At 36.7% G+C, this 26154-nt stretch overlaps 1 protein-coding gene and 1 non-coding gene across 2 annotated transcripts; one reads left to right on the top strand and one right to left on the bottom strand.

The window, feature by feature from the left end:
* Window positions 1–2109: 2109 nt before the first annotated feature.
* LOC131252321 (small nucleolar RNA R71) lies at window positions 2110–2216 on the bottom strand. The gene has a single exon (XR_009174349.1). It is a non-coding gene; the product is annotated as a small nucleolar RNA R71 (small nucleolar RNA).
* A 6956-nt stretch (window positions 2217–9172) lies between these two features.
* On the top strand, window positions 9173–11576 carry LOC131250604 (uncharacterized). The gene is made up of 3 exons (XM_058250890.1): window positions 9173–9457; window positions 10792–10978; window positions 11148–11576. The coding sequence occupies exons 1-3, from the start codon at window positions 9173–9175 to the stop codon at window positions 11291–11293; spliced, it is 618 nt and encodes a 205-aa protein (XP_058106873.1). The 3' UTR covers window positions 11294–11576.
* Window positions 11577–26154: the final 14578 nt, after the last annotated feature.

The following is a 26154-nucleotide window of genomic DNA, read 5'->3' as shown; positions in this document are numbered from 1 at the left end:
ATGTCTATGGTTGGCTAAACCTCTTAGCTAGGGCTAAGAGGTGAAGCTTGTAGCATGATGGGATGTTTTTATTATTTTGATTCATGCTTATGTTGAACTCCATGGATTCTAATTTGATATTTATGGTATACTTTCAGTTTTTAATAGTTTATTGTGACTCAAACTACAGTAGATCTGCAATAGCTTTGAGTATCTTCTTTTCCCAATTTGAGATTGTGACATTAGGAAGTTTTGTTGTTTACCATCATCCCTTGGGCATAGTAGAGTGTTGGAATCCTTCCTAATCTTCACAATTCTCCTACTTTGAGATTATGGGATTGGTAAATTCTATTGTTTGCCATTATCTCCTGGGCATGGTTTGGTGATGGAATCCCTGCCAATTATCATAGTTCTCTTTCATTGAGAATTAGGTCAATGGAAGTTCAGATTTGGTTTCAATGATGTATTTTCCAATTGGATAGGATAGGACTCCAATTCGAATTGTGTTACTTGAATCAAGTAAGAGGGCTCCCTGATCACTATAAGTGGATCCTTGACACCTTTTTTCCCACTTTTAAATTCTTATTTTTAGTTACTTAATTCACAATTACTCTCTTAATCACTTCAGAATTAGTTTTACATTTTCTTAAAGTTCTATTTCTAGATAATTTTATAAACACATAAGATCAGTCCCTATGGATTCGACCTCGGTCTTACCAATATTATTACAACATCACGACCTTACACTTGGGGTTGTGAACAAGTTTTTGGCGCCGTTGTCGAGGATTGACGGTTGCGTGTTTTAGATTTAATTAGTTTTGGAATTAGGTTAAGATTAGAATTTTTCTACTTTCTATTTTTAGGTTAGGTTTTTTTCAGAATTATTTTAGAAACTAACTTAGGTTTCTATTTTTAGGTTTAGAAACTTTCCTTTTTTGTTTTTAGAAACTAATTTTTTATTTTTTAGAAAATTTCCTAATTTGTTTTCAGAAACTAATTTCCTTTCCTTTTTCTGTTTTTAGAAACTTTCTTTCTATTTTTAGAAACTTTCCTTTTGTCTTTTTTTAGAAACTAGGTTGCTTTCTTAGTTCTTTTTTAAAAACTAATTCACTTTCCTTTTTCTTCTGCAGGATCTCAAAATAAAAACTTCTAATTTGGTAACTTCTTTCTAATTCACTTTCTTTCTGTTTCTAGATTTATAAACTTTCTTAATTTTTTAAAAAACTAACTTTTCTTTCTATTTCTAAATTTAAAAACTTTCCTAATTTATTTTTAGAAACTAACTTTTCTTTCTATTTCTAGATTTAGAAACTTTCCTAATTTGTTTTTAAAAATATTTTTTTTCTATTTCTAGATCTAGAAACTTTTCTAATTTCTTTTTAGGACTATCTTTGTGTTTGTTTTTGGTTAGGATTTTTTCTAATTTATTTTTAGAAACTAACTGAGTTTTCTGTTTTGTAGGATCTTAACATAAAAATCTCCAATCTAGTAACCTCTTTCTAATTTCCTCTCTATTTTTTATTACTTTAGTTTTCTTTCTTCTTAGGTTAGGCTAGATTAGAAACTGAGGGTTGTGAGTGTTTCATGCCCAAGTGGGTCTGTGATAACACTCAACATCTCTTGAGTGAAGGAGGACTAGTTAAAGGATTGCCTATCCATCACAGGATTAGACATCTCTTGAGATCCTCTGAGTTAGTAGAAGTTATGGCTACAAATCCACCTCAACTTTGAGTTGAGGAAGCTCAGGATGAGAATGAGATGCATCATGCACCCCCACCTCATACTCTAGGAGATTATTTATAACTGGTGAGGGTGATCACACCATCCTGCATAATTTTTTCAGAGAATGCAGGACATATGAATATCAAGCTGGGAGTGATCTAACTCCTTCCAAAATTTCATGGACTTGAATCTGAAAATCCATATCTACACTTGAAAGAGTTTGATGAGATAATAGCCACTTTATACTTTCCTAATGTGTCTGAGGACATGGTCAGGTGGAAAATCTTTCCCTTCTTAAAAGAAAAGGTTAAGACGTGGTTGCACTCCTTATGTCCACGATCGATTGGTAAATAGAACGACATGACAAGGGAGTTCACTAAGAAAATTCTCCCATATCATAAAATGAACACCCTTAGAAAGTCAATCATGAACTTTGCCTAAAAGGAAGATGAAACATTCTTCCAATGTTGGGAGTGGTTCAAGGATCTTGTCAGTTCATGCCCACAACATGGTTTTGAAACGTGGCGTATCACAAATTTCTTCTACGATGGACTGATATCTTCCATGTACCAATTCGTCGAGACGATGTGCAATGGGGAATTCATGAACAAAGATGTTAATGATGTGAAGGATTATTTGGACAGACTTTCTGAAAACGTACAATCATGGGACATCTCTCCAAAACCCACCACTTCTAAGCCTACTCGATCAAAGGAAAGGGGAGGAATGTATGCTTTAAAAGAAGAAGATGACTTGAGTGCAAGGGTGGCCAATCTCACAAGAAGAGTCGAAGCCATTGAAGTTCAAAAGGATAAGGTTAAGGAAGTATTTTATGGTATTTACGCTTACAACAGACATATAACTAAAAATTGTCCAACAATACCTGTTTTTCAAGAAATTCTGAATAAGCAGTTAAATGCCATGAACAACTACTACAGACCTTTTAGTGGACCCACTTTAAATACATACAACTTCAGCTGGAGGAATGAACAAACTGCTACTCAAATTCCCTAATCAATTCTTGAATCAAGGGAACCTTCAAGAGGATCCAGTCTTAAAATACCTTCAAAATCAAGAGCTTTTCAATCAGAGTATATTGCAATCCATTCAAGACCTTTCAAAGGCCATACAAGGGTGTGAGACAAAAATTTTGATTGGGGAGAAAGAGATCTTTCTAGCCCAACCTCTCCCCAACCCTAAACCACAATACGAAATTATTGACCTAAGCTCTTCAAATCAATATGTGGAATAATCTAAGTCTATCACCACTATTAGGAGCGGTAAAATAATTGAAAAATCTATTCCGGTAAAGACTAAAAATTCTAAGGACCTAGAAAAAGACACAGATGATAGACCTAGCATTGCCCCATATGGTTTAGAATCGGAACCTCATGGTAGGCCGATTGCTCCATTCCCTCAGCAGTTGATTGCACCAAAACCTCTATCAAACTCTCAGGATATTTTAAAGGTGTTTAAACAAGTGAAGGTCAACATCGCTCTACTGATGTCGTTAAACAAATCCCTTCATATGCCAAATTTTTGAAAGATCTATGCACTACCAAGAGATGACAGACTATTCAACAAAGAATTTTTTTGACAGAAAAAGTGAGTGCCATCCTTAAGCAATATGTGCCACAAAAGTACACAGACCCCGGTAGCCTAACCATCACTTGTGTAATTGGGAACTACCAAATCGAGCATGCACTTCTTGACTTAGGGGCGAGTGTTAATTTGATTCCTTACTCGGTTTATGAACAACTGGGCCTAGGTGAATTAAAACCTACCCAGACCACATTATAACTTGTCGATCGATCATTTCATGTACCGAGAGGGATCATTGAGGATGTGTTGGTCCAGGTTAACAAATTCTACTATCCAATAGATTTTATTGTCCTGGATACTCAACCCATCATGGACATGAGCACTCAGATTCCTATCATTCTTGGCTGCCCATTCCTTGCTACATCAAATGCAATCATTAATTGCTGGAATGGAGTTATGATTTTATCTTTTAGAAATATGACATTGGAGCTTAATATGTTATTCAATATGAGCAAACAGGCAGAGGATGATGACGACGGCCACAACATTAATATGATTGACTCGTTCGTGAAAGATAGAGCGCTCCTGGTTCTATACTCCAACCCTCTTAAGATGTGTTTGGCCCACTCCCTTGATTTAGATGATGACATGATTAAGGAGGTGGATGCCATACTTGAAACTGCGCTGGTACTTAATGTTAACCGGTGGAGGCCACAATTTGAAGATTTACCCCAAACTGATGTAATGCCTCTACCGTCTAGCTTCAAGATACTAAAGCTTAACCTAAAACCTTTCCCCACTGATCATGAACAAGTTTATTTAGGTCAAGAAGAGACATACACAGTGGTGATTTTATCCTACCTTGAGAAAAAATAGGAGAGTATGATCATTTTTACTCTCAAAAAAGATAAAGGAGTTATTGGGCATATCATCACATATCTCGATGTGGTGAATGAACTCCTTTCAACTGAATGTTTTAACCCTCTAAAAGATTGTTTAGCACACTTTGAAGATTTAAATGATCCCATGATACAAAATATGATGAATGCCTTGCGAGACAATTCCTCTGTAGTTGATACTGACTGAGAGAATCCTTACTCTGAAGAATCTCTTTCCACAGATCCTGAATGTTTACCAGCAAACGAAGAAGAGCTGAAAATTGAACCTAAGTCTGAAACTTTGGAATGTGTTGAGGCTACATCACCTACTAAGAATTTTTTTGAATTTCACTTACTTGTAGTCTCTGATTCATCATATTGCTCTAACTTTGAAATTTTGTCTATCATAGGTGAATCATATATACTTTGGATACCTTAGGCGATTCATCGACGATTTTTTGCTAAGGCCCATAAATTTCTCCAGAAAATCATGCTCTAGGGCATCTAAGTCTATTACAAAAAGGGCTTTTGGATGATCTTGTTAAGAAACTTACTGAGAAATTTGTCAAGATACTGGCCGGAGGAGGAACTTTGCGGCATAAATGAGTAGCTTTCTCCTGCTTTTCGCTATTTAGGATAGTTTTCTTTCTGTTGGTTTAAATTCTTGTGTTAACCCATCTTCACATTAAGATCCTTGTGAAAAAGCCTCAAAATTCCTTTTAAAGGTACTACCTTTCCCTTACTTCTCCCTTATTTTTATTGCCTCATTTGCATTGAATGTGTATCTCTTTTACATTGAGGACAACGTAGATTATAGGTTGGGGGGTGTGGATTAGGCAAGTTAATCAGTTGTTTTCTTAATCTTTGGGTGAAATTGTGAAATTTTGAGAAAATTTTCTGAATTTTCTGCAAATTTAAGTAATCTCGAAGTTAATCCATGAATTATAATTGCAAGATACTTAAAGTTGATTCCTTATGTCTCTTGAATTTTAGTCACTTGGGAGATTTCAAAATTAAGTGATTGATCCTCGATTAGAAGTTTTAAACATTGATTAAGTCATGATTTCACATGTCACATCCAGCTTACACATTAAAGTGTCAGTTTAATATTGAATTGTTAACTTGATGATTATTAAGCATGGAAGGAACCAACCTGGGGAATTTGTCCATCATGTTCAATGGGAAGAATTGAAAAGAAAGAAAAAGAAAATACCCTGCTAAAAAGAACAGTTGTCATCGAAAAGGGCTATATATTAAAGATCTTTAAAAAGGTTGACATAGCGTGAAACCCATCAATTGAAAAATCAAAAGCTGGAGGAATAAAAGAAGGAACTAAAAGATGAAATATAAGGCAACTTTCGGTTTTGGTTTTGGTTGTCCTAAATGCTTTTTTAATTATCAATGTTATCATCAAAGTGACAAATTGAACCTTTGATTGTGATAAGTTTAGACTTCATTATTCACACATGGAACTCAATGTTTAGAATTGTTCTAATTGGAGGATTAATGCTTTGAACTTGATTATGAAACTTACCGAGTGCTAGAGTTTAGGAGAAGGTAATGCACAAAATTGATATATTTTAGAATTCTATTATCTGTATTGTTTTTTTTAAAAAAAAAACACTTGAGCTTATAAAAATTATCTTGTGGTTCTCGAAATAATTTTCACATACTTTGCTCGAGACTAGAAAAATGTTGGTTGGGGATTGTGTTGAGGGTCAATTATTGCATATTATCCCCTATTTATTTCTTAGTTTTATGAACATGATAATGCTTAATTTTCTATTTTACTCATGTCTGTGTTGCAAGGTTAATTTAAGAGCTTAGATTGAAAATTGTGCTAAAAGCATGGATTTGATGCTCAAGAATCACCAAGGCAAGGGATAGATCTTAGGAGACCAATATTGAAGAATTCACACACCAAAGATCTAAGAAAACTAAGTGAGGAATGAAGAGAATCAAAGATTTGAAATGAAGAAAAGGAATCCTAAAATCATCCTGAAAAACATATTTTGAAACTCTAGGTCATTCTGTGAAATTGCGCAGAGTGAAGTTTATTTTGAAAAACTGCATAGAGTGAAATCTATTTTAGCAAACTGCGTAAATTTAAGGCGGCTTCTAGAGTTTTCCAACTAAGTCTGAAAGTTGGGTTCCACAATAATAAGTAGGACTCCCTAGGATGTTCCTAGGCATCTTCTAGGGTTTAAGGAGTGGAGAAAAAGGGTGGAGAAGTTATTGCCAAGAGTTTTTCTTCTTCCTCCTTAGTTGTTTTCATACTTTCTTCTAGGGTTTTAGATCTGTTCATGTCTATGGTTGGCTAGACATCTTAGGTAGGGCTACGAGGTGAAGCTTGTAGCATGATGTGATGTTTCTATTGCTTAGATTCATGTTTATGTTGAACTCCATGGATTCTAATTTGATATTTAAGGAATACTTTTAGTTTTTAATGGTTCATTGTAACTCAAATTACAGTAGATCTACAATAGCTTTGAGTATCTTTTTTTCCTGATTTGAGATTGTGAAATTAGTAAGTCATGTTGTTCACTATCGTCCCTTGGGCATGGTAGGATAATGGAATCCTTCCTAATCTTCACAATTCTCCTGCTTTGAGATTATGGGATTGGTAAATCCTATTGTTTGTCATTGTCTCCTGGGCATGGTTTAGTGATGGAATCCTTGCCAATTATCATATTTCTCCTTCATTGAGAATTAGGTCAATAGAAGTTCAGATTTGGTTTCATTGATGTATTTTCCAATTGGATAGGATAAGACTTCAATTCTAATTGTGTTACTTGAATCAAGCAAGAGGGCTCCCTGATCACTACAAGTGGATCTTAGCACCCTAGTTCCCACCTTTAAATTCTTAGTTTTAATTACTTAATTCACAATTACTCTTTCAATCACTTTAGAATTAGTTTTACAACTTTTTCTAATTAATTTCATAAAAGCACAAGATCAGTCCCTATGGATTCGACCTTGGTCTTACAGAGATTGTTACTATATCGCGACCCTACACTTGGGGTTGTGAACAATGGTTCATAAGGGGATTGTCCTCGGACATATTATCTCCTCCAAAAGAATTGAGGTAGATAATGCTAAGATTGATCTTATCTCTAACTTATCTCCACCCAAGAACATAAGAAACGTGTGATCCTTTTTAGGACATGTCAGATTTTACAGGAGATTCATAAAGGAGTTTAGTCACCTCTCTCGTCCTTTATGCAATCTATTTCAAAGGGATGTACCATACAAGTGGACTGAACAATGCTAGGAAGCTTTTTCAATGCTCAAGGGCATGGTAACCACTGCACCTATTATGCAACCACCCGATTGGAGCATTCCTTTTGAAATTATGTGTGATGCATCCGATTATGCTCTTAAGGTAGTGTTAGGCCAAAGAAAAGAGAAGAAGCCCTATGTTATATACTACGCAAGTAGAATTCTAAATCATGCCCAAGTGAATTACTCAACTATGGAGAAGGAACTCATAGCTGTAGCATTCGCTTTGAACAAATTAAGGTCCTACTTGACTGGATCTGAGATCATCATCTACACAGATCATGCAGCACTAAAGTATCTTCTTTCTAAGAATGATGTTAAGCCCCACTTGATAAGATGGATCCTCCTACTCCAAGAATTTAATTTGGAAATAAAAGATAAGAAGGGAGTAGAGAACGTAGTGGCTGACCATCTTTCCCGCCTTGACCTCTCTGATTCCCTTAAGATGATGAATATAAATGACATGTTCCCTAATGAACAACTGTTTAAAGTCTCTTATTCACCTTGATTTGCAGATATTGCTAATTATCTTGCCATAGGTTTCATGCCGACACATTGGATTGCGCAAGATAAGAAGAAATTTTTCGCCGAGGTACGTAAATTCTTTTGAGATGATCCATATTTGTTTAAATACTACCCAGACCAAATCTTAAAGAGATGTGTGCTGGACAATGAACACTGAAGTGTTATCTCCTTCTATCATTCTCAGGCCTGTGGTGGTTACTTTTCTGCTAAAAAGACTACGACCAAAATTCTGCAGTGCAGTTTTTACTAGCTCACTATGTTCAAGGACATTCATGAGTTTTGCAAAGCTTATGAGCATTGTAAGAAATTGGGAGCATTGTCCCATCGAAATATGATGCCTTTAAACTCCCATTTTAATTATTGAAGCATTTGATTACTAGGGCATCAATTTCATGGGACCGTTCCCTCAATATTTTGGAAATTTGTATATTTTGCTAGCAGTAGAATATGTCACTAAATGGGTCGAAGTGATCCCGTGCCGGAACAATGATCATCAAACGGTCATTAAGTTTTTAAAAGAGAACATCCTTTCTCGGTTCGAAATGCCTAGAGCCATCATTAGTGATGGAGGTTCACATTTCTGTAACAGGCCATTTGCGAACTTAATGAGGAAATATGGCATCTCCCACAAAGTGAGCACTCCATAAGACCCATAAAGAAGTGGGCAAGCCAAAATTTCCAATAGGAAAATTAAACGTATTTTGGAAAAAATTATTAACCTTGACTGTAAGGACTGGTCAATCCAATTAACTAATGCTTTATGGGCTTACCATATTGCATTCAAGACCCCTATTGGAATGTCCATTACTAAAAAAATGACTAAAGGCTACGGACTATGGGAATTTTTTGCTACGGATATAAACCATAGCTAATTTACTACGGTTTTAATTCGTAGCTAAAGGATATTGCACCCCACACAGCCTACTGATGTTTTACGGTACCCTTAGAGCCTCCATGGCCCTGCCGCAACATGCGTGTTTTATCTAAGTCATCCATCCATTTAGACAGCTCATTTTAAGGCATGAGCCTAAAAAAGGAGGCAGATTGAAGACTTAAATGGACCACACTATTGGAAATAGTCGATATTAAGTCACTGCCATTTATATTTGTGTGATCCACATGGTCCTTCGATCTGCCTCCTTTTTTTGTATCACGCATATAATTAGATTCTGAAATGAATGAATGGATTGGATAAACCATGTACATCATGGTGGGCCCCACGAGCCCATGACAGGACCATCCATGCAATGGTGGTCCCCAAAATTTCATCTTATTCTTTTGGTAAAAGAAACCTCCGCACACTTCCGCCCTCACTTTCCCTTTCCCTCTCCCTCTCCCTCTCGCCCTCACTTTCCCTCTCCCAATCCCTCTCGCCCTCACCTTCCCTCTCTCGCACTCTCTTGCCTTTGCTCGCCCTCGCCCTTCCCTCTCTCTCTCTCTCTCTCTCTCTCTCTCTCTACGCATCGTCTCCAGCATCATCTCCAGATCTGGTGCAGCCAGCAGCCTCCACCCTTCACCTCTTCCCCAACCAGGTACTCATTTCTCTCAAATTGAGATTTAGGGTTTTTATTTCTAGATCTGCAAATCTGCGTATTATCATATTTTACAATATTGGAATTAGGGCTTTCCTAAAATTTGTAATGGGAAAAGGATTTTGGCTTTTGTAAAAATCACTTTTATGGTTTATTTTTCTGAATCTGTAATGGGAAAAGGATCATCTTTTCCTTTCATTTCGTGGGTGGGATTTTTTTTTTATGATTTTGGGGTTTAATCATGTTGGGTTTGAGGGTGGGTTCTTTTGGTCATTCGTTTCAACATTTTGTTTTGGGGGTATGATGGGTTTTGTGTTTTGAGGATTTGGGTTCCTGGGTTTATGGTAATTTATGCTTTCTTTAGTGGGGGGTTTTGTTTTGGGATTTGATGGTTTTTTGTCCATCTGGATTTGGGTGTTTGGGTATCACATTCCCTTTTTTTTCCCAGCTTTGATGTTGAAATATCTTTTATAATTCGAATTTCTCCCTTTATTTGTGAAATTTTAAGGAATTCTGTACCTATAAAAAAAATTTAAAAAAAGAAAGATTTACTCATTCTTCATGGTTATGAAGTATCTGCCCTTGTTGTAGCAGTAGTTGAACTTGTTGAACATTCTCTCTAGAAGAAGAATTATAGTCTCCATGTAAAATAATAATAACAATAATAATAAAAATAGAGGCACTTGAGGTATTCTCTCTTTCTCTCTATTTTTCTCTTTTGATAGCCGAAAATTGGGTAGCAGCCATGTCCGCCACCGTCCATGGCCCCCTACATGTTTGAAGAAATGTTTCAACCAATATTCTCGATTGTGTCATGTACTCTTTCAGAATATGGATTAATTCCACAGATCTCCAACACATGTTGGCATCTAGCTAGATTCTAGCACATCTCACACCTTCACATCACGGGCTTTCATTGAATCACGGGCATTTGTATGCACCGTGACCAATTAACCATGGTTAGTTCAATAGAAAGGAAATGGTGAAATTGTCCTAGTATTTATGATATGAGGGAGTAGCCCTCAAGTTGCAGTTAACTTCCATTTGTATCTGACATGATGGTAATATAATTGAAAATTGGAGACTGGTTCCTCAATACGAATACCAAGGTAATTGCAATTTTGTCACTTCCACTTCAAGAACTAATTATTTTAGTTCACCTCATTAGTACATACTATGCTAGTTCTTAATCATATAGCCTCTACTGTTAAGATCTACTGTTAAATTTTAGTAATGGAAGTTCATTTTTTAATGTTCCAAAATATTACAACAAGAACATTATTTGCAGCTGAATCTAATATTATGCTTGTAATTGTTGCTCCTCATCATTGCAGGTTCTTATATACAGAGATTGGACGTCTTCAAACATTCACAATAGCCATAGATGTAGTGGATACGAACAATTGCAAGTCGATGATTCTACAAGCTTGTTTTTTCTCTCAAGGACAGATTTTCCTGGCAAAGGAAAATTCAAAATGAGACCGGGCTGGAAATTGCATCTATATTTCACACAGATGCCATGTAACTCTTACCATTTTTTTCTTTAAATTATTATTGTGGTGGTCTTGTTAAATCTATGAAGTTTTCAATTGTTTTCACCACTCATGTCAAGGAGATTTTACTATTATTTCTTATTAAAGTTGCTTATTTGTTAATACTATTCTATACTTTTTTCTTTTTCCTGCAATAGGTGGGGATGCATCAATGACTTCACCATTGTCATCATTAAGTGATGAGCCCCAACCAAAAGAGAATTTGCTGTCTATACTCAAAGCCCCAGGTTCTATGGGTGAGTGTCTAGAAGTGTCCTTAAAGAATGTAGGCAATTGGAGTTAGTTTTTTTTTTTTTTTTACTATCGTAGTGAATTTCATTAGTCATAGGAAGCTCTTTTTTTAATGCCTCTGTTTTTCTCTTTCACATCCTAAAAGAATTACTTTCTTGCTTCCTATTTCTTGGGTTAGATTAGAAAACTACTGGAAAGCCAGTCTCCTCTGTCTTGGAAGTACCTACTTTCATGCCTCTTATTTCTTGCATTTGTTGCACACAGTCACATAAATGCTACCACAAATATTAAAAAATGACATGTTTCATGCATAGTTTTGCAGACACATTGATGATGGCTCCTTGAAGAACTCATTATCAAGTCACTCTGTTTGGTTTTGGATGTTCTCATGGATACTAATCATTGCATTTCTGTTCAATAGGATGATGATTTAGATTAATCGGTTTACACTCCAGGTTTGTTGGTTTGAGCTAATCCCTTTTTTTCTTTTACTTTTCTTGATAATCTTTCAAAAAGGGACAAAATCTTCATAATTCATTAATTCTTTTTTCCATATAGATTGCTAATGTGTTGTTGGGAGCAAGTCATCTCAAAATTACAAAAGATTACAGTTCTATTTTTTTTTTCCTTCGATGAATCTATTTTGGAGCAGTTCCATACTTTGTTTCATTTATTTTTTAAAAATAAAAAATAAAAAATACAATTCATCTAAAAAAAATCATGGTTCACAGTTCCATGTTCTGTTTCTTGGAAGAGAAGAGTTCCAGAGTTCATAATAGTCACTTCTTAGGCTACAACGGCCAAGAAGTGAAAATAGAAAACTATGGCATGATAACTTTTTTTTTCAGCCAGAACAAATCATAAAAAAGCATCTGTTTTTGTTTCATTTTGTTGTAATTCCAGGTGTAGCTTTGAAAGATGTTTCTTTTACATCTTTTTCTTTTTAAAAAATGTTGTTACTTTGGCTAATGGCATAAGAACTAATTCTTTTATTTCAACAAGATGAAAAAAATGTTGTTTCATCTGCACTTTCCTTTTTCTTTTGGAATCTCTACGATTGTCAATCCGAGTTCATACTTGTATGCAAGTTTGATTTACCATTCCTTTTTCGGTTGAAACTAATGGACAACCTTGATGCAATGGAAAAGCAAGTCTTTGAAACCAAGTTTGCCAAAATTGGAAAGAGATTTGCTAATTCCACATGCGTGTGAGCCCTGCCATCCATGTGCATTCCAGGTTTGGACAATTTAACTTAATTACTTGCATTCCAGGTATGTAATTTTTTTAGCAATATTTAAGTGCCTGCCTTCCATCCATCAACTCTGCCGGATTACTAACCTTTTTTCTCTTGTCTGAATGTATAAATAAAAGACAATCCACTGCTAAATACACCTAAAGCACAAACCGAATGTTTAAGCTATGGTTTTTCATTGACAAAAAGAAATGTAAAGTGGACCCACATGTTGAGCCATGTTTCTTCATTTCCTTTTGCTACTATCTTTTCTTTTTTTCTTTTTTGGAAAGACTACTGTCATTTTTGTTATATTATAATTATATAATATCTGTAGAATTTTGTGGGTTTTTTTTAATTTCTATTTTTTGAATACTCTCCTTTGTTTTTTCCCATGTAAAAAATTCATGGGTATTGTAATTTGATGAATTTCTTAGTTAAAATTACATGTTGGGAATCTATGTCAGCTTTGATTTTTTGAGTATCCTTCTTTCTTCTCATTCCTTTATCTCCTTTTGGAGGAGATGCAGCTCATAGAGCTAGAAAGGCAGCTACAACTGGAGATGGAATCCCGGAATAGAGTGGAAAAGAAGCTGAAACTCATAACAAGAAAGCTACATATCCTAGGATGCGATGAAGTGTTAGGAGGTTGAACTCTTATTTTAAGTCTATTCGGATTTTATGAGGAATTTTCGAGGTAGTTTCAGAGAGTAGCTTGGAGTCATTATAACAATAAGATTTTTTTGTTGCTTGTGGACCCATCTGATGAGTGAACGATACAGATTTTTCTGCCACCTTTTTCCTTTTATTAAAATGAATGCCCGTAGGGAAATGCATGTCTTGTATTCTTTTTAAGCTAGCATTATACCAAAGAAAGTTGTATAAACTTCTCCCAAAAAGTATGCCGATTCACTCTCACTTATCTCATGATTCTTGTTTTCTATGCCCTACAACTTTGCATGTCTTACACCTTTGTATGATGGTTGTTCTTTCTTTCTTATTCTGAATCATTGCTGAGAAATGACTGATGGTAACCGTACACATTAATTTAATGTGAAGTTTACTGGAAGAGCTGAGGCTTTGGCGTAAAGCAAGAGTGCCATAGAAAAAGGTTCAATTTTTTAACATTTTTTCATGCATAATTCTCTATTTTCATTGATAAATTCATTGAATTGAAGTTGGGTTTCTTTGTTGTATGGATTCCAAAGAACTCAAGTGGCAATTGGAATCTTTCATGATTGGAACTACTAAACATTTTGAATTTTAAGAATCAGAGGTAAACCATTTATGGCTTGTAACTTCAATATTGTATATAAACAAGTTATAGTTTTTTTTTTTTTATAGCTATTTTGATTATCTGTTACTATGAGTGATGAATTTCTAACTTACTGTGAAGCTTCTTGATATACAACAATGCAAAGATATTGCCATTTTTGTTGTTTATATTTGTAGCAACCATAATCTATTTGTTTTTTTTTTTCCTTGTACTGACTGATTTAATATGGATTTCCTTCATCCTGTAAATCAATCATCTATCACTATGGGTTGGAAATTTCTTAGTAGCTTATAAGGTTTCTTGATGTGGAATGATTTGTAAAAGTTTGTCATTCAAATTCAATTTGCAGTCCATTTCAATTCTGCAACTAAGTAGATCATGATGTAATCTTGGAAATGGCATTAATTCATTCTCAGTTGTCTATTTCTAGCCCATAGTTCTAATGGAGAAAATTGTTGAGGTGGCATAGATTTTAGTAGCTTTATTTTCCTTTTCATGTCATTTTTTTCTTTGTATTGCTCCATTTTTGGTCTGTTTTGCCAGAGCATAAAAGTTTTTGTCAGAGTTACAAATTGCATTTACATTCTCATTCCAATGGAGATGGAATTCTAATTTATTTTTGGAGGTCTTTTGGAACATGGAACCTTGCACATCTTTTACATGTTCTACATAGAGATACACATGCACCTGATGTACCTGAGGTAGAACCTGTTACAATTGAGCTTTATTAGTATTGTGAATTGTTTTCTGTATAGGACAAATACATATAAATGAGCGCACTATTGAAAAAAAAAAGATTGGAATCTTATTGCAAATTCTTTGTTGTTGCCAACCAAGACTGCAAGGAATTGTAAATCAGGAAATGTTGCTAACTCTGAACAATTTATATAACCAATACTCAATTCTCTCGAAACGTTGATGACAATGAGAAAACCCTTAAATAAACTCATACTTAACTACATAGTTTTCCTCTATTGTATTTTAGAAATTCCAATCCCTGAATTGTTGGGATAATGATGATTACAATGTCACAGTTCGTAGCTCATTCATGAGAATTTAGCATCAAGTACTGTCCAGTAGTTGTGATATTAACACTTCTTTTCTTTTTGTTTATGTGAATTAAATCAACAGTTAACAGAACTAAGCAAATTTCATAATATGAGAAAAAGGTTAAACAAAGATATCCACAGCCAAACAATAAATACAATGGTTGATCAATTCCTTTTTTCCCTTTATTTACAGATTTCCCAACTGAAGTTTGGGAGTAGTGAAACCTTTTACTAAGTTTTCTCATTGTCGACATCATTCTTTTCATGTTTGAATTGGTTTTCTTTGTATTATCGCACTGCCAGTCAGTGCTGCGATATATATGTTTCTACTAATGTCCCCCACGGAAACCATTGCAGGTGATCAATTGGCAATTGCTAAGGAAACTGGGCGTCGGATGGGAATGGGTTCAAACATGTACCCATCTTCATCTCTTGGTTGTTCATCAATCTATGCTGGTTATATCCTCTCTACTTACAGTAAGAAATCTTGAAGGAAAAAGAACGGATAGATGGAAAGGTATTGCCTCCTGTAAAATAGAGAGAAATGCAAAGGAGATTGGTGCAAAGGGAAAAGGATCTTTGTAACGTGTGTCAGATCTGGGATATTCATCAGTTAGGGACCAGACTCACCAAGAAAAGGATGATGACCTGATGACATTTTCTTTGTATTTTTAGTATGTTATTGTAACTGTAACTGTAACTGTAACTGTACTTGTAATTGTAATTGTAATTGTAATTGTAATTGTAATTGATTGAATGAAGGATTGTAATTGATTCATTGTTGAATGAATGATTGTAATTGAATGAATGAATGATTATGCAGGTGGTAATTAAATGAATGAATAATTATAAATTTTTTTAATGTAAGAAATAGCTACAGATATTGACCGTAGCTGTTATTAAATTTGGCATATTGTTACGGATTGAGCATTACTTTTAGCTACAAATACTATACGTAGTTGTATGTACTTTTTGCTATAGAAATAGTTGCTACGGATTATATCTGTAGCTATTTTAATTTATAGCTACGGATTAAATCCATAGCCATAGATTTTATACCCGTTGTTACGGCACCTACGACTATGGTCGTGCCACGGACTAAAACCATAGCCATAGGTCTTTAGCTACAGTTTTTATCCGTAGCCATTTCCCATTTTTCTAGTAGTGGTCTCCCTTTAGACTTGTCTATGGGAAGGCTTGTCACTTACCTGTGGAGTTGGAACATAGCGCCTACTGGGCAATTAAAAATCTGAACTTCAATTTGGACAACGCTGGCTCATTGCGCAAACTTCAGGTGAATGAACTGGAAGGAATCCGAAATGATGCATATGAGAACTTGAGAATTTATAAGGACAAGATGAAAGTATTTGATGACCAACACATTCTTCAGAAACCATTAACACCAGGTCAGAAAGTCCTTTTGTATAATTCTCGGTTACACCTTTTTCCTAGTAAACTCCGATCTCGTTGGACTGGCCCTTTCACTATTATTAATGTTTATCCTTATGGGGATGTCGAGATTCAGAATCTAAACAATGGCAATGAATTCAAAGTAAATGGACATCATTTAAAGCCATTTGTTGAAAATTTTGATTCAGAGGACATGTCAAAACTACTGATTGACCCTATTTACTAGGATTGGCCTCCTTGTCTGACGGAGGTATAGGTAGATCTATTTACTTTCATAGGATTTAGGATTAGGACAGTTTGCTTTCCGCTGTTTAGGATAGTTTAGTTTTCACTGTTTAGGATAGTTTTCTTTCTGTTGGTTTAATTCTTGTGCTAACCCATCTTCACACTGAGAACATTCAAAAAGCCTTAAAATTCCTTCTTCAGGTATTACTCTTCCATCATTTTCCTTCTATTTTCATTGTCTCTTTTACATTACATGCTTTTTTTTAAAACATTGAGGACAATGTAGATTTTTTGGTAAGGGATGGGGGATTAGGTGAACTAATCAGTGTTTTCACAGTTTTGAGCAAAATTTTTAATGTTTCAAGTTGAAATCTGTTTGGGAAGCGATGAATTGTGTACTTAAGAATGCATTGGGTATGATAAAAATAGAGATTGAATTTTGGATTGTTGGAGTTTGGTCAACTAAGTAATCTATCACCTAAGTTCTTGTACTCAATTGATTAAGAGATATTTTGAATATCATGTTAATCTAAATCACAAGACACATTCAATTTGTCTTTTATAAGACATGATAGAAGTTTTGATTGTCAGTATGTGAATCATTGATAGATGGTGAGAATCGAGTCCGGGGAATTTTATCCACCATAAAAGAAGAAAAGAACCAGTTCAAAAAAAAAAGGAGATCGACAAAGGGGTCATGAAAAGAATAAAAAGAATGAAAAATATGGAAAAGAATGCAAAAATAAAAAGAATGAATAAAAAATTGACTGTCAATATAAAAATCAAAGCTGGAGAAAGAAGGAAAAGGGGATAAATTCGGAATCAGTACTTAAGTTTCAAACTGATATTGAAGTGATGAGTATGGCTAACATAATGAACTAATAGTATTCGTACAGGAAGTAAGTTGATTTTCACTGAGCACATTGAAAAACTTGATATACAAATTATGCTCAATTTAATGGACAAAGAATTTACTTGATTGGTTGCTTATGTGGTTCGGCTCTAAGTTTTTAAAATCCCACTTTCGTATCTGAATTCTACCCATTCATACTTAAGTATACAAAAGATTGTTTTCCTAGAGAGGTTTTGAACATTAAGCATTGAGATTTATTTCACACATACTTTGCTCGAGACTAGCAAAATGCTGGTTGGGAATTTTTTTGAGGGTCAAATATTACATATTATCCCTTATTTATATCTTAGTTTTATGAACATGATAATGCTTAATGTTCTATTTTACTCATGTTTGTGTTGCAATGTGAATTTAAGAGCTTTGATTGAAAACAGTGCTAAAGCATGGATTTGATGCTCAAGAATAACCAAGGCAAGGGATGGATCTTAGGAGACCAAGATTGAAGAATTCAAGTGCCAAAGATCCAAGAAAACCAAGTGAGGAATGAAGAGAATCAAAGATTTGAAGTGAAGAAAAGGAATCCTGAAATTGTCCTGAAAAGCATATTCTGAAACTTTGGGTCATTCTATGAAATTGCGTAGAGTAAAGTTAATTTTGGAAAACTGCATAGAGTGAAGTTTATTTTAGTAAACTGCATCAATTTGAGGCGGTTTCTAGAGTTTTCCAACTAGGCATGAAAGTTAGAGTTCCACAACTATAAATAGAACTCCCTAGGATGCTCTAAAGGATATTTTAGGGTTTGGAGGAGTAAAAGCACAAGGGTGGAGAGCCATCGCCAAGCATTTTTCTTCCTTTCTTCCTTAGTTTTCCATACTTTCTTCTAGGGTTTTAATTCCAATCATGTCTATGGTTGGCTAAACCTCTTAGCTAGGGCTAAGAGGTGAAGCTTGTAACGTGATGGGATGTTTTTATTATTTTGATTCATGTTTATGTTGAACTTATTTTGATTTTACTTTGATATTTAGGGAATACTTTCAGTTTTTAATGATTTATTGTGACTTAAATTATAGTAGATCTGTAATAGCTTTGAGTATCTTCTTTTCTTGTTTTAAGATTATGGGATTAGTAAATCCTATTGTTTACCATCTTCTCATGGGCATGGTTTAGTTATAGAATCCCTGTCAATTATCATAGTTCTCCTCTTTTGAGAATTAGGTCAAAGGAAGTTCAGATTTGATCTTAATTGCTATATCTTCCAATTGGATAGGATAGGACTCCAATTCCAATTGTGTTTCTTGAATCAAGTGAGGAATCACCCTGATTGCTACAAGTGGATCCTTGGAAACCCTAGTTCCCACCTTTGAATTCTTAAGTTTCTAATTATACACTTCACAATTACTCCCTTTAATTCTAGATTTTGATTTATATCTTTTTCTAGTTTTACTTCTAGTTGCTTTCAGAGTACACATAAGATTAGTCCCTATGGATTCGACCTCAGTCTCACCGAGATTATTATTGCATCCCAACCCTACACTTGGGGTTGTGAACAATTTTAAGTTCCAACGGTCCGGATCATCTCCATCTCCGATCAGGCCTTTTCTATTACATCTTGGCCATGAAATTATCGGTGACCTACTCTACATCATTAGACCTTATAAATAGGTTGAATGGAAAATAAACACCAGGTGAGCTCAAGAAAGTTTTAATAGTAAGCGCCATTATCCCCACCGCTTTCTAGAGCGTGGTCTGCTTGACTCACCTTTTACTCATGTCCTCAAATAATCTCACAAAATGAATGGATGATATTGATATAACACATACATCATGGTGGGGCTAATAATCCTTGCCATGTCAACACACCACCAAAGTCAGCTACTTGTGCCACATCATGCAAATCATGTGGATGCAAGATTCCGATATTAGGAGTTTGTATTGGGTCCACTTTACTGATGGTGTGAAATCCACTCCATTAATCAATTTTGGCCATCCCATATTAGGATTTGAGACTGAATGAGGCAGATCCAAAACTCAAGTAGACCACATAAAGTGGGGATAGAAACACCCACCATTAAAACTTTCATGGTAGGTTGTGATATTTATATGTCATCCAACTATTTAAAAGGTTGTTCCCACAAGGACGAAGGGAAACCACAAGTAGATCCAAAATATGTGCGTTTGAAGAAGCTTAATCCCCGCTATTTCTTGTTATGTGGCTAGTTTTAAAAATATCTCCTTTCATGCTAACATTAAAGACAAATTGAAAAAAAAAAAAAACTGATGAATAGATTAGATGGCATGGATATCATGGTAGGCCCGATGGACACTTAAGTAAGGTACTGGGATCGAGTAGGGACCTATTAAGGTGCTCTGCGGGCCCACTAAGATGCATGTGTTTTATCCATGTTGTCCATCCATTTTGCCAGTTTATTTTAGGGCAAAAGACAAAACTTAAGTCAGATCCAAATATCAGGTGGACCACACCACAAAGATAGTGGTGAATAAATGCCTACCATTAAAAACTCGGCACAAAGGTTAGGAATCAAGCTGATATTTGTGTTTTCCCTTCACCCAAGCCTATGCCTGTTGTTATTATTTCAATCTTGGTCATGTGATTAGTGTAGGCATGCCATAATTTAATGTGCGACTTAATTCAAACCGAATATCTACTACCCCAAGCATCAAGATATTGAAATTTACTGTATAGGACCGAAATCTAGAACCTTGCTTAAGATTATTAGGCAATAGTCAGAGATTGGGGTTCATCCTCTGAAAATGGGTCACACCTCTGCCTTCCTTATGAAATGACTTTTTCTCTTCATTACAAGTAAAAATAAATAAATAAATAAAGTCTTAGAACTAACCATGGAGAACAATTGGAAAACACCTCTATGGATGGAAAACTTTGCTTGATACTCGACCTAAATCCGGTGTATGAGTGAGACTTGAATTATAGCTAAAGTGATTACCGGTATGGTTTACACTAGGGAATGTAAATGCAAAAAAAAAAAAAAAAAGAAGTTAAAAGATTATAATAAGGAATGTAAATGACAAATAAACTAAATGATTACACTAAGAAATGTAAATGATAGATAAAGGAAATGGTAATTGAAAGATAGATTTGGTTTGGTTTGGTTGGTATGAGACAATCTCTTCTGCAGAATTCTGTTACTATTTATAGCATTGAATTGATCGTGTGGATGCTTCTCACATTCTAACGGTTGTTATAACCATTTTATCATTATTGAACCCCAAGAGCCTTTTCTCTTCTTAGCTTGCCACTTATATGGATAACCACTCTAAGCTTCCTTGTTGACTCAACTACGTTATGCTCAACCACTATTGCTTTATGGATGATGTGGCATTGCTCGGTAAACACCAGCTGTATACCCATAAACTCCTCTTCGGGTATCTTCGACCTACCTGTAAGTTTTCAGGGTCAACGGACCCTTGCACCACCCATGGTGCAAGCTAGATCGGCCCACCAGGATGGCTGGGGCATCCAGCCATGGCTGGCCGTTCATGCCAGTTTGTGGGCCCACCTTGATGTATTTTGTTGTCCCACCATCCATCCAATCTTGGTCCATATGGTACATGACCATCTCCCTCAGTAGCTTCCATTTTTTAGACCCATTTGGATGAGTTTTAGGCCAATTGCCCAGGCTCATAGGACCATCTACCCTTGGCACGTCTAGGCCGATTGGACCATTGCTGGACTTTTAGTCCGCAGCATGGTCCACCTATTTTATGTGTTTAATTCAGCTTTCCTATCTGGTGGGACCCACAAGGATATATGTGGGTCACCAGGGGACTTATACCTAGTCTCTCATTAATTATTGCTGGGCCCCAGCATGCCCAAAATATAGGTGGGTTGGAAATTCAGCAATGGGCCCAAAATGGCTGCCCCTAGTAGCCTAGTATGAGGCAGCATGGCCCACCAGGTTAAGGGTGAATCATGCACATAAGATTACCCCTTTCTGAGGTATCTTTGGGCTTCATGTATGTATGTTTGGAGGCCCACTTCTATTGGGTTTTATTTTAGAATTGTACTCATAGTTTCGATTGGCCTTGGTAGGCCCAAGTCATCTTAGGTCTTTTAAGTTAGGCCCCTTCACCATTTGGGCCTATATTTCACCACCTATTGTGATAGCTTATGAACCATAAGTGCAAGTAGTTGGGCCCTTAGTTGCCCACCAAATGACCTTGTATAAGGGTCAAGTTGTGAGGCCCAACTCACTTGGATAAAGTTATGATATTGCCCATATGGTTGGATTACCAGGCTGCCCATTAGGCCCACCACAATATGTGGGTTTATGATCTTCATGGTTGGGTCCAAACCTTGCCTATGGGCCCACCATATTCCTTATGAGTTGGGCTTTGTATGTTTGCTCACTAGGCTCATGATTTATTTAGACCTTAGGCTTTGCCTTATATGAGTGTAGGTAGCGGGCTACCTTTTGGGACCCAGTTGAGGTTGGATGTCCTCCTTAGTGGCCCTAAGGTAGGCCCATAGGGTTGTTATAGGTGGTTGAAGGCCCACCTTAGACCCTTGTTAGGACCGCTTCTTCTTGGGCTTTTATAACCCTCTTAGCTTATGGGCTACTCCAAAGTATTGGGCCCTCATTAGAAGACTTCTCCTTAGAGTACATGTCTAAGTATCTAGACCTTGTCCCTCCTTGGGAAGGAGGAGTATGATTCCCGTCATCATCACTGAGTAGTGCACTCACACCATTATGACCCATATGCATCGTCTGCGTGAATGAATTGCATTGTGTGTGGTCATTAGGTTGATATGATAGAGGGATGGAGTTTCTCCCCTTGTGCACATCGAGTGCTTGAAGCTAGTACATGATCTGTATGCATGACTCATCATTGGTATCTCATTTCATGATGATACTGCCCTCGCTTCATCAGGGTCTTGCCTCCATAAGGACATTCGTGGATGGCCATATATGTGGACACCAGAAATGTTACTTGAGCATACAGGGTACATAGTATGCCCATGGGTGAAATTCCTAAAACTTCCATGGTACTAAGGATCTACCCCAACGTTGTGACCGAGTGAAAACTATGACTACAAGAGGGCCTTATACCATTAGGCCACGACTCTCATATCGTGTAGTCGGTTAGGTGGGGGTGTAGCCTTACTCGCCTGTTGTAAGAAGGCATTGATAGGCTGAGTCTGACCAGCTCGTGAATAGGTCCACTGCCCTCGAGCCTTGTTGGCGATTGGCTGTCCATAGGCGGGTAGTGAGGTCTCTTACACTCGTTTAACTATGCGGGTCTGGAGAGCGGTAGTCATCCAGCAGTGTACTGGACCCTGGTGATTTCCTTATGATTAGAAATGTACTTGATATGTGAAATTGGATATGAGCACTGGCATCACTTCGCATTACATTTGTATCGGCTGTTAAGCTCCTTTATGCATCGCCTTGGTAAGGCACCCAGTACTCATTGCATCATATTCATAGTGAGCCTCGGTAAGGCTAGTGATATTTTCATTGATCATGTTTCCCCTTCCTATATCTTCTATTACTCTTCTGCGCACTATTGTCACACACTTTCACCACCCTCTAAGCTTCTATAAGCTTATACATGATTGATGCATGCAGGTGATCCTAGGTAAGAATCGTAGTGGCAGAGCTTGGATTAGAGTCGAGCCGAGGACTCCCTAAGCGTTATAGATCTTCTTCTCACTTCTTTCTCTATCAAATGTATTTCTTTCAGCTATGTACTTGTAAAAGTTCAAATTTATAGTTGATTTTATGATATGTGCCTTTGTTATTATCAGATATACTTGTTGTGATATTGGGTATGCTCATATTGGAAATGGTTATACGGTTATGAAAATCCTCCTTGTGAGATCCCAAGATCGGAACCTGCCTCAAGAGCCGAGAATGGGGTACTACGGAGGTTGTTGTGGCCAGAACCAGCTATTGGGTTCCTTGTGAGTCCGGTTACTAAGTTTGGGGCGTGACAATTACATTCTCATTAATGCACCTTATATATATATATATATATATATATATATATATATATATATATATATATATATCCAATTTCAACACGTTTTCACATTCCTCAAGCTTTCTTCTATGTTTCCTTACTCTTGAAACCCTAACGCTCTCTTGTATTAGTGATGGCTACTTCTTCATCATCTATTTCTCCAACCTTCCAACAAGATGACCTGATATATGCGTTAGAAGGTCTTTTCAAGAAATTCATCAATGAGATACTCTTTAAATCGCCACTTGGTGATTATTTTTGCCTCGACCTTGCCTTCTCTCCTGAAATTGAGGTTAGCAAAATCCACTCCATGAATTGCTTCTTCCTAATCTGCCTAGGTGAGAATATGTTGATTCAATCTCAGTCGATCCCCAGTCCTTCCAATGCCATGAAGACTCCATGAACTTGGACAAAACCTTTACTGGGATGACATGACTGGTTTAAGCGTGTAGCTGCACAATATAAGGTTTCTTGAAAAGAAACTAGCATCTATGAGTGCATCAAGTTATCATTGCATGATTATGCATCGGATCCTCCACTTCTCACTACAACATCCACCTTCTGAAACTCATCCACCAACAGCTTCTTCTTCAGTTATGGCCCTATGAGTCCAATAATCTTAAACATTTGTGCCCTCACACAACTTCTTCCCTTTGACAAAGCAATTTTTCTAAGCTTTGCTCACAATGGAAAGAGATATTTCCATAATAAAGGTAACAAGGCCTACTTCCATTTCATGCTCACCTATAAAAAATATAAAGGCCCAGTCGAGTATGAAGAACACATTGCCTTCTTATTACTATGCATTTGCTGATATCTACTTTTTATGAATGTACTCCATATCACCAATGAATATGTTCAACTAGCTGAGGTACTTGCACAAGGCAAAAAAAATAGCACTTGCACCCTTTGTGCTCAACCACCTATACAGAAGCATATATGAGCTAACCACCAACAATCATTTTCATAGCAAAGGACCATTATGGCTTCTCTAAATATGGTTGTATGAGTATTTTCATTCTTTTCTTGTATCTTATCCTCCCCTGAACATATAATGTATACTTCTTACGGTCACCATAATATTCATTTTCCTCAAGAGGTCCGTACTTTCTCTACCTATATGGACTCTTTTTGCTTCCCTCTTAATGCTAGCAAGTGTTACCGCACTTTCACCCCCTTTTTACTAAAACAGGTAGTTTTGAAGAAACTGACGAGTAGTCGACTTCTCTGATGCTTCAAGCTTTGGAGTGTTACCTTATGTCTGGGACCTCCCATACGACGGCACGGTGGAGATTGGAAAGAACGTCATGGATGGAATCAAGCAATATTGTCTGAATTTTCTCACTTGACAATTCGGCCTAGTCTAATGTATTCCCTATCTCTTTACTCAAAAGACTTGCAATTAACCTCCTTACTCTCGGTCATTCATTGATTAGGTCGAAGTTTACCACTCTCTTCATTCCACTTTCCAATTAGCCAACATGTCTTTTGAGCTGTCCAAGTTTCTGAATCATCCCTAGGTGATGGACACCTTCATTGAATGGTGGGAACATTATAAATAGTTGGTCTCCACTTCTATTGAGCTTATCACTACTCACCTTTACTCCTTGATGGACTTACAAGGAAAGAGAAGAATTACACCTCAATCGTCCCCAACTTCTGGCCGACGAACAAATAGGTTGAGAGATACATCGACTGAAACAACAATGACGATAATAATTCCAACGATCAAAGCAGCCCACAAACTGAAATGCAAAAAAGTTTTGGTGAAAGGACTTGTTCCTCGACAGACTTCAGCCCTCCAATATTCTTCTACTCCCGCAAGGATTCCCGACTTAAGACCTCCTATTGGTCAAGCTCTTAAAGCTCCAACCACGGTCCTCATCTTAGCTAACCCATCCACGTGGCTGACATCAACAAGCCAACATCTTCAACTATAGTGCATTTTCTTTAGAAAAAAATTAATAGTGGATTCCATGTGATTGGGAAGTTAATTAAGCGATTGTTTCCACCATTTGATTAAAACTACGTGTAAGACCCGCATCCTAGCCTGTACCGTTCCTTAGGCTTCCATGGTCCTCCCGGTCGAATTCCGGTGAATCACGATCTTTTATCGGTAGTTGCGCGTGACCCCAAGTCGTATCCCGTATTTTAGAGTCAGCTCGACCCGAGACTTGTACCAGTACGACAGCGTCGTCGCCACAGTTCCGATGCCGCATCTCGCACGCCGAGGCGATACCCAGGCCAGGAGATGTGGGCCTGTGATTAGTTCGAGAAAATGCCACGCATTTGCTAACCCAAGAGAATCTCTAATCAAATCAATCCCATCAATCCCACCAATCACCACATCATGTCAAGTACAACACTCCATCCCCAAGCAACCCCAAAGTTAAAGCAACCCATCCCTCAGATGTCAAAGTACACATCACCCATCCCTCTTTCTCTCTTTACATCCCATCCTTTCTCTCTCTCTCTCTCTCTCTCTCTCTCTCTCTCTCATTTCTCCATTTTCAAGTAAGCAACCCAACGTCCATGAGAGCTCCATGAGAGAGCTTTGTGTGGCCCACTTCTTACCTCTCTCCACCATCCAACCGTCTAATGTTCATCATCCTCCATCAAGATTGAAGCCAAGGGGTTTGGTGTTCCATCGGACTAAGAAGAAGGCCAATCGGTGGGTGAATGTTCATTGTACATGGGTGATTTTATTATTTGATTTGTGATTTAAGGGCCTACATATGTGGGACCCATCTTGATGTATGCGCTGTGATGATATGAGGGGCCCATAGTGGCGGGGTCCTCTGCTACACCCGATCTCTCTCTCTCTCTCTCTCTCTCTCTCTCTCTCTCTCTCTCTCTCTCTCTTTCC

This window comes from Magnolia sinica, chromosome 7 (genome assembly GCF_029962835.1).
Source record: "Magnolia sinica isolate HGM2019 chromosome 7, MsV1, whole genome shotgun sequence".
Lineage (NCBI taxonomy): Eukaryota > Viridiplantae > Streptophyta > Magnoliopsida > Magnoliales > Magnoliaceae > Magnolia > Magnolia sinica.
The sequence above is the reverse complement of the archived record's forward strand: the minus strand, read 5'-3'. Positions and strand labels throughout refer to the sequence as shown.

Excerpts from the sequence above, each read along its gene's own strand:
- LOC131250604 (XM_058250890.1), top strand. The coding sequence starts at position 9,173 with ATGGTGGTCCCCAAAATTTCATCTTATTCTTTTGGTAAAAGAAACCTC. Across the intron at positions 9,458-10,791 it reads TTCACCTCTTCCCCAACCAG|GTTCTTATATACAGAGATTG; the intron begins GTACTCATTTCT and ends TCATCATTGCAG. Across the intron at positions 10,979-11,147 it reads ATATTTCACACAGATGCCAT|GTGGGGATGCATCAATGACT; the intron begins GTAACTCTTACC and ends TTCCTGCAATAG.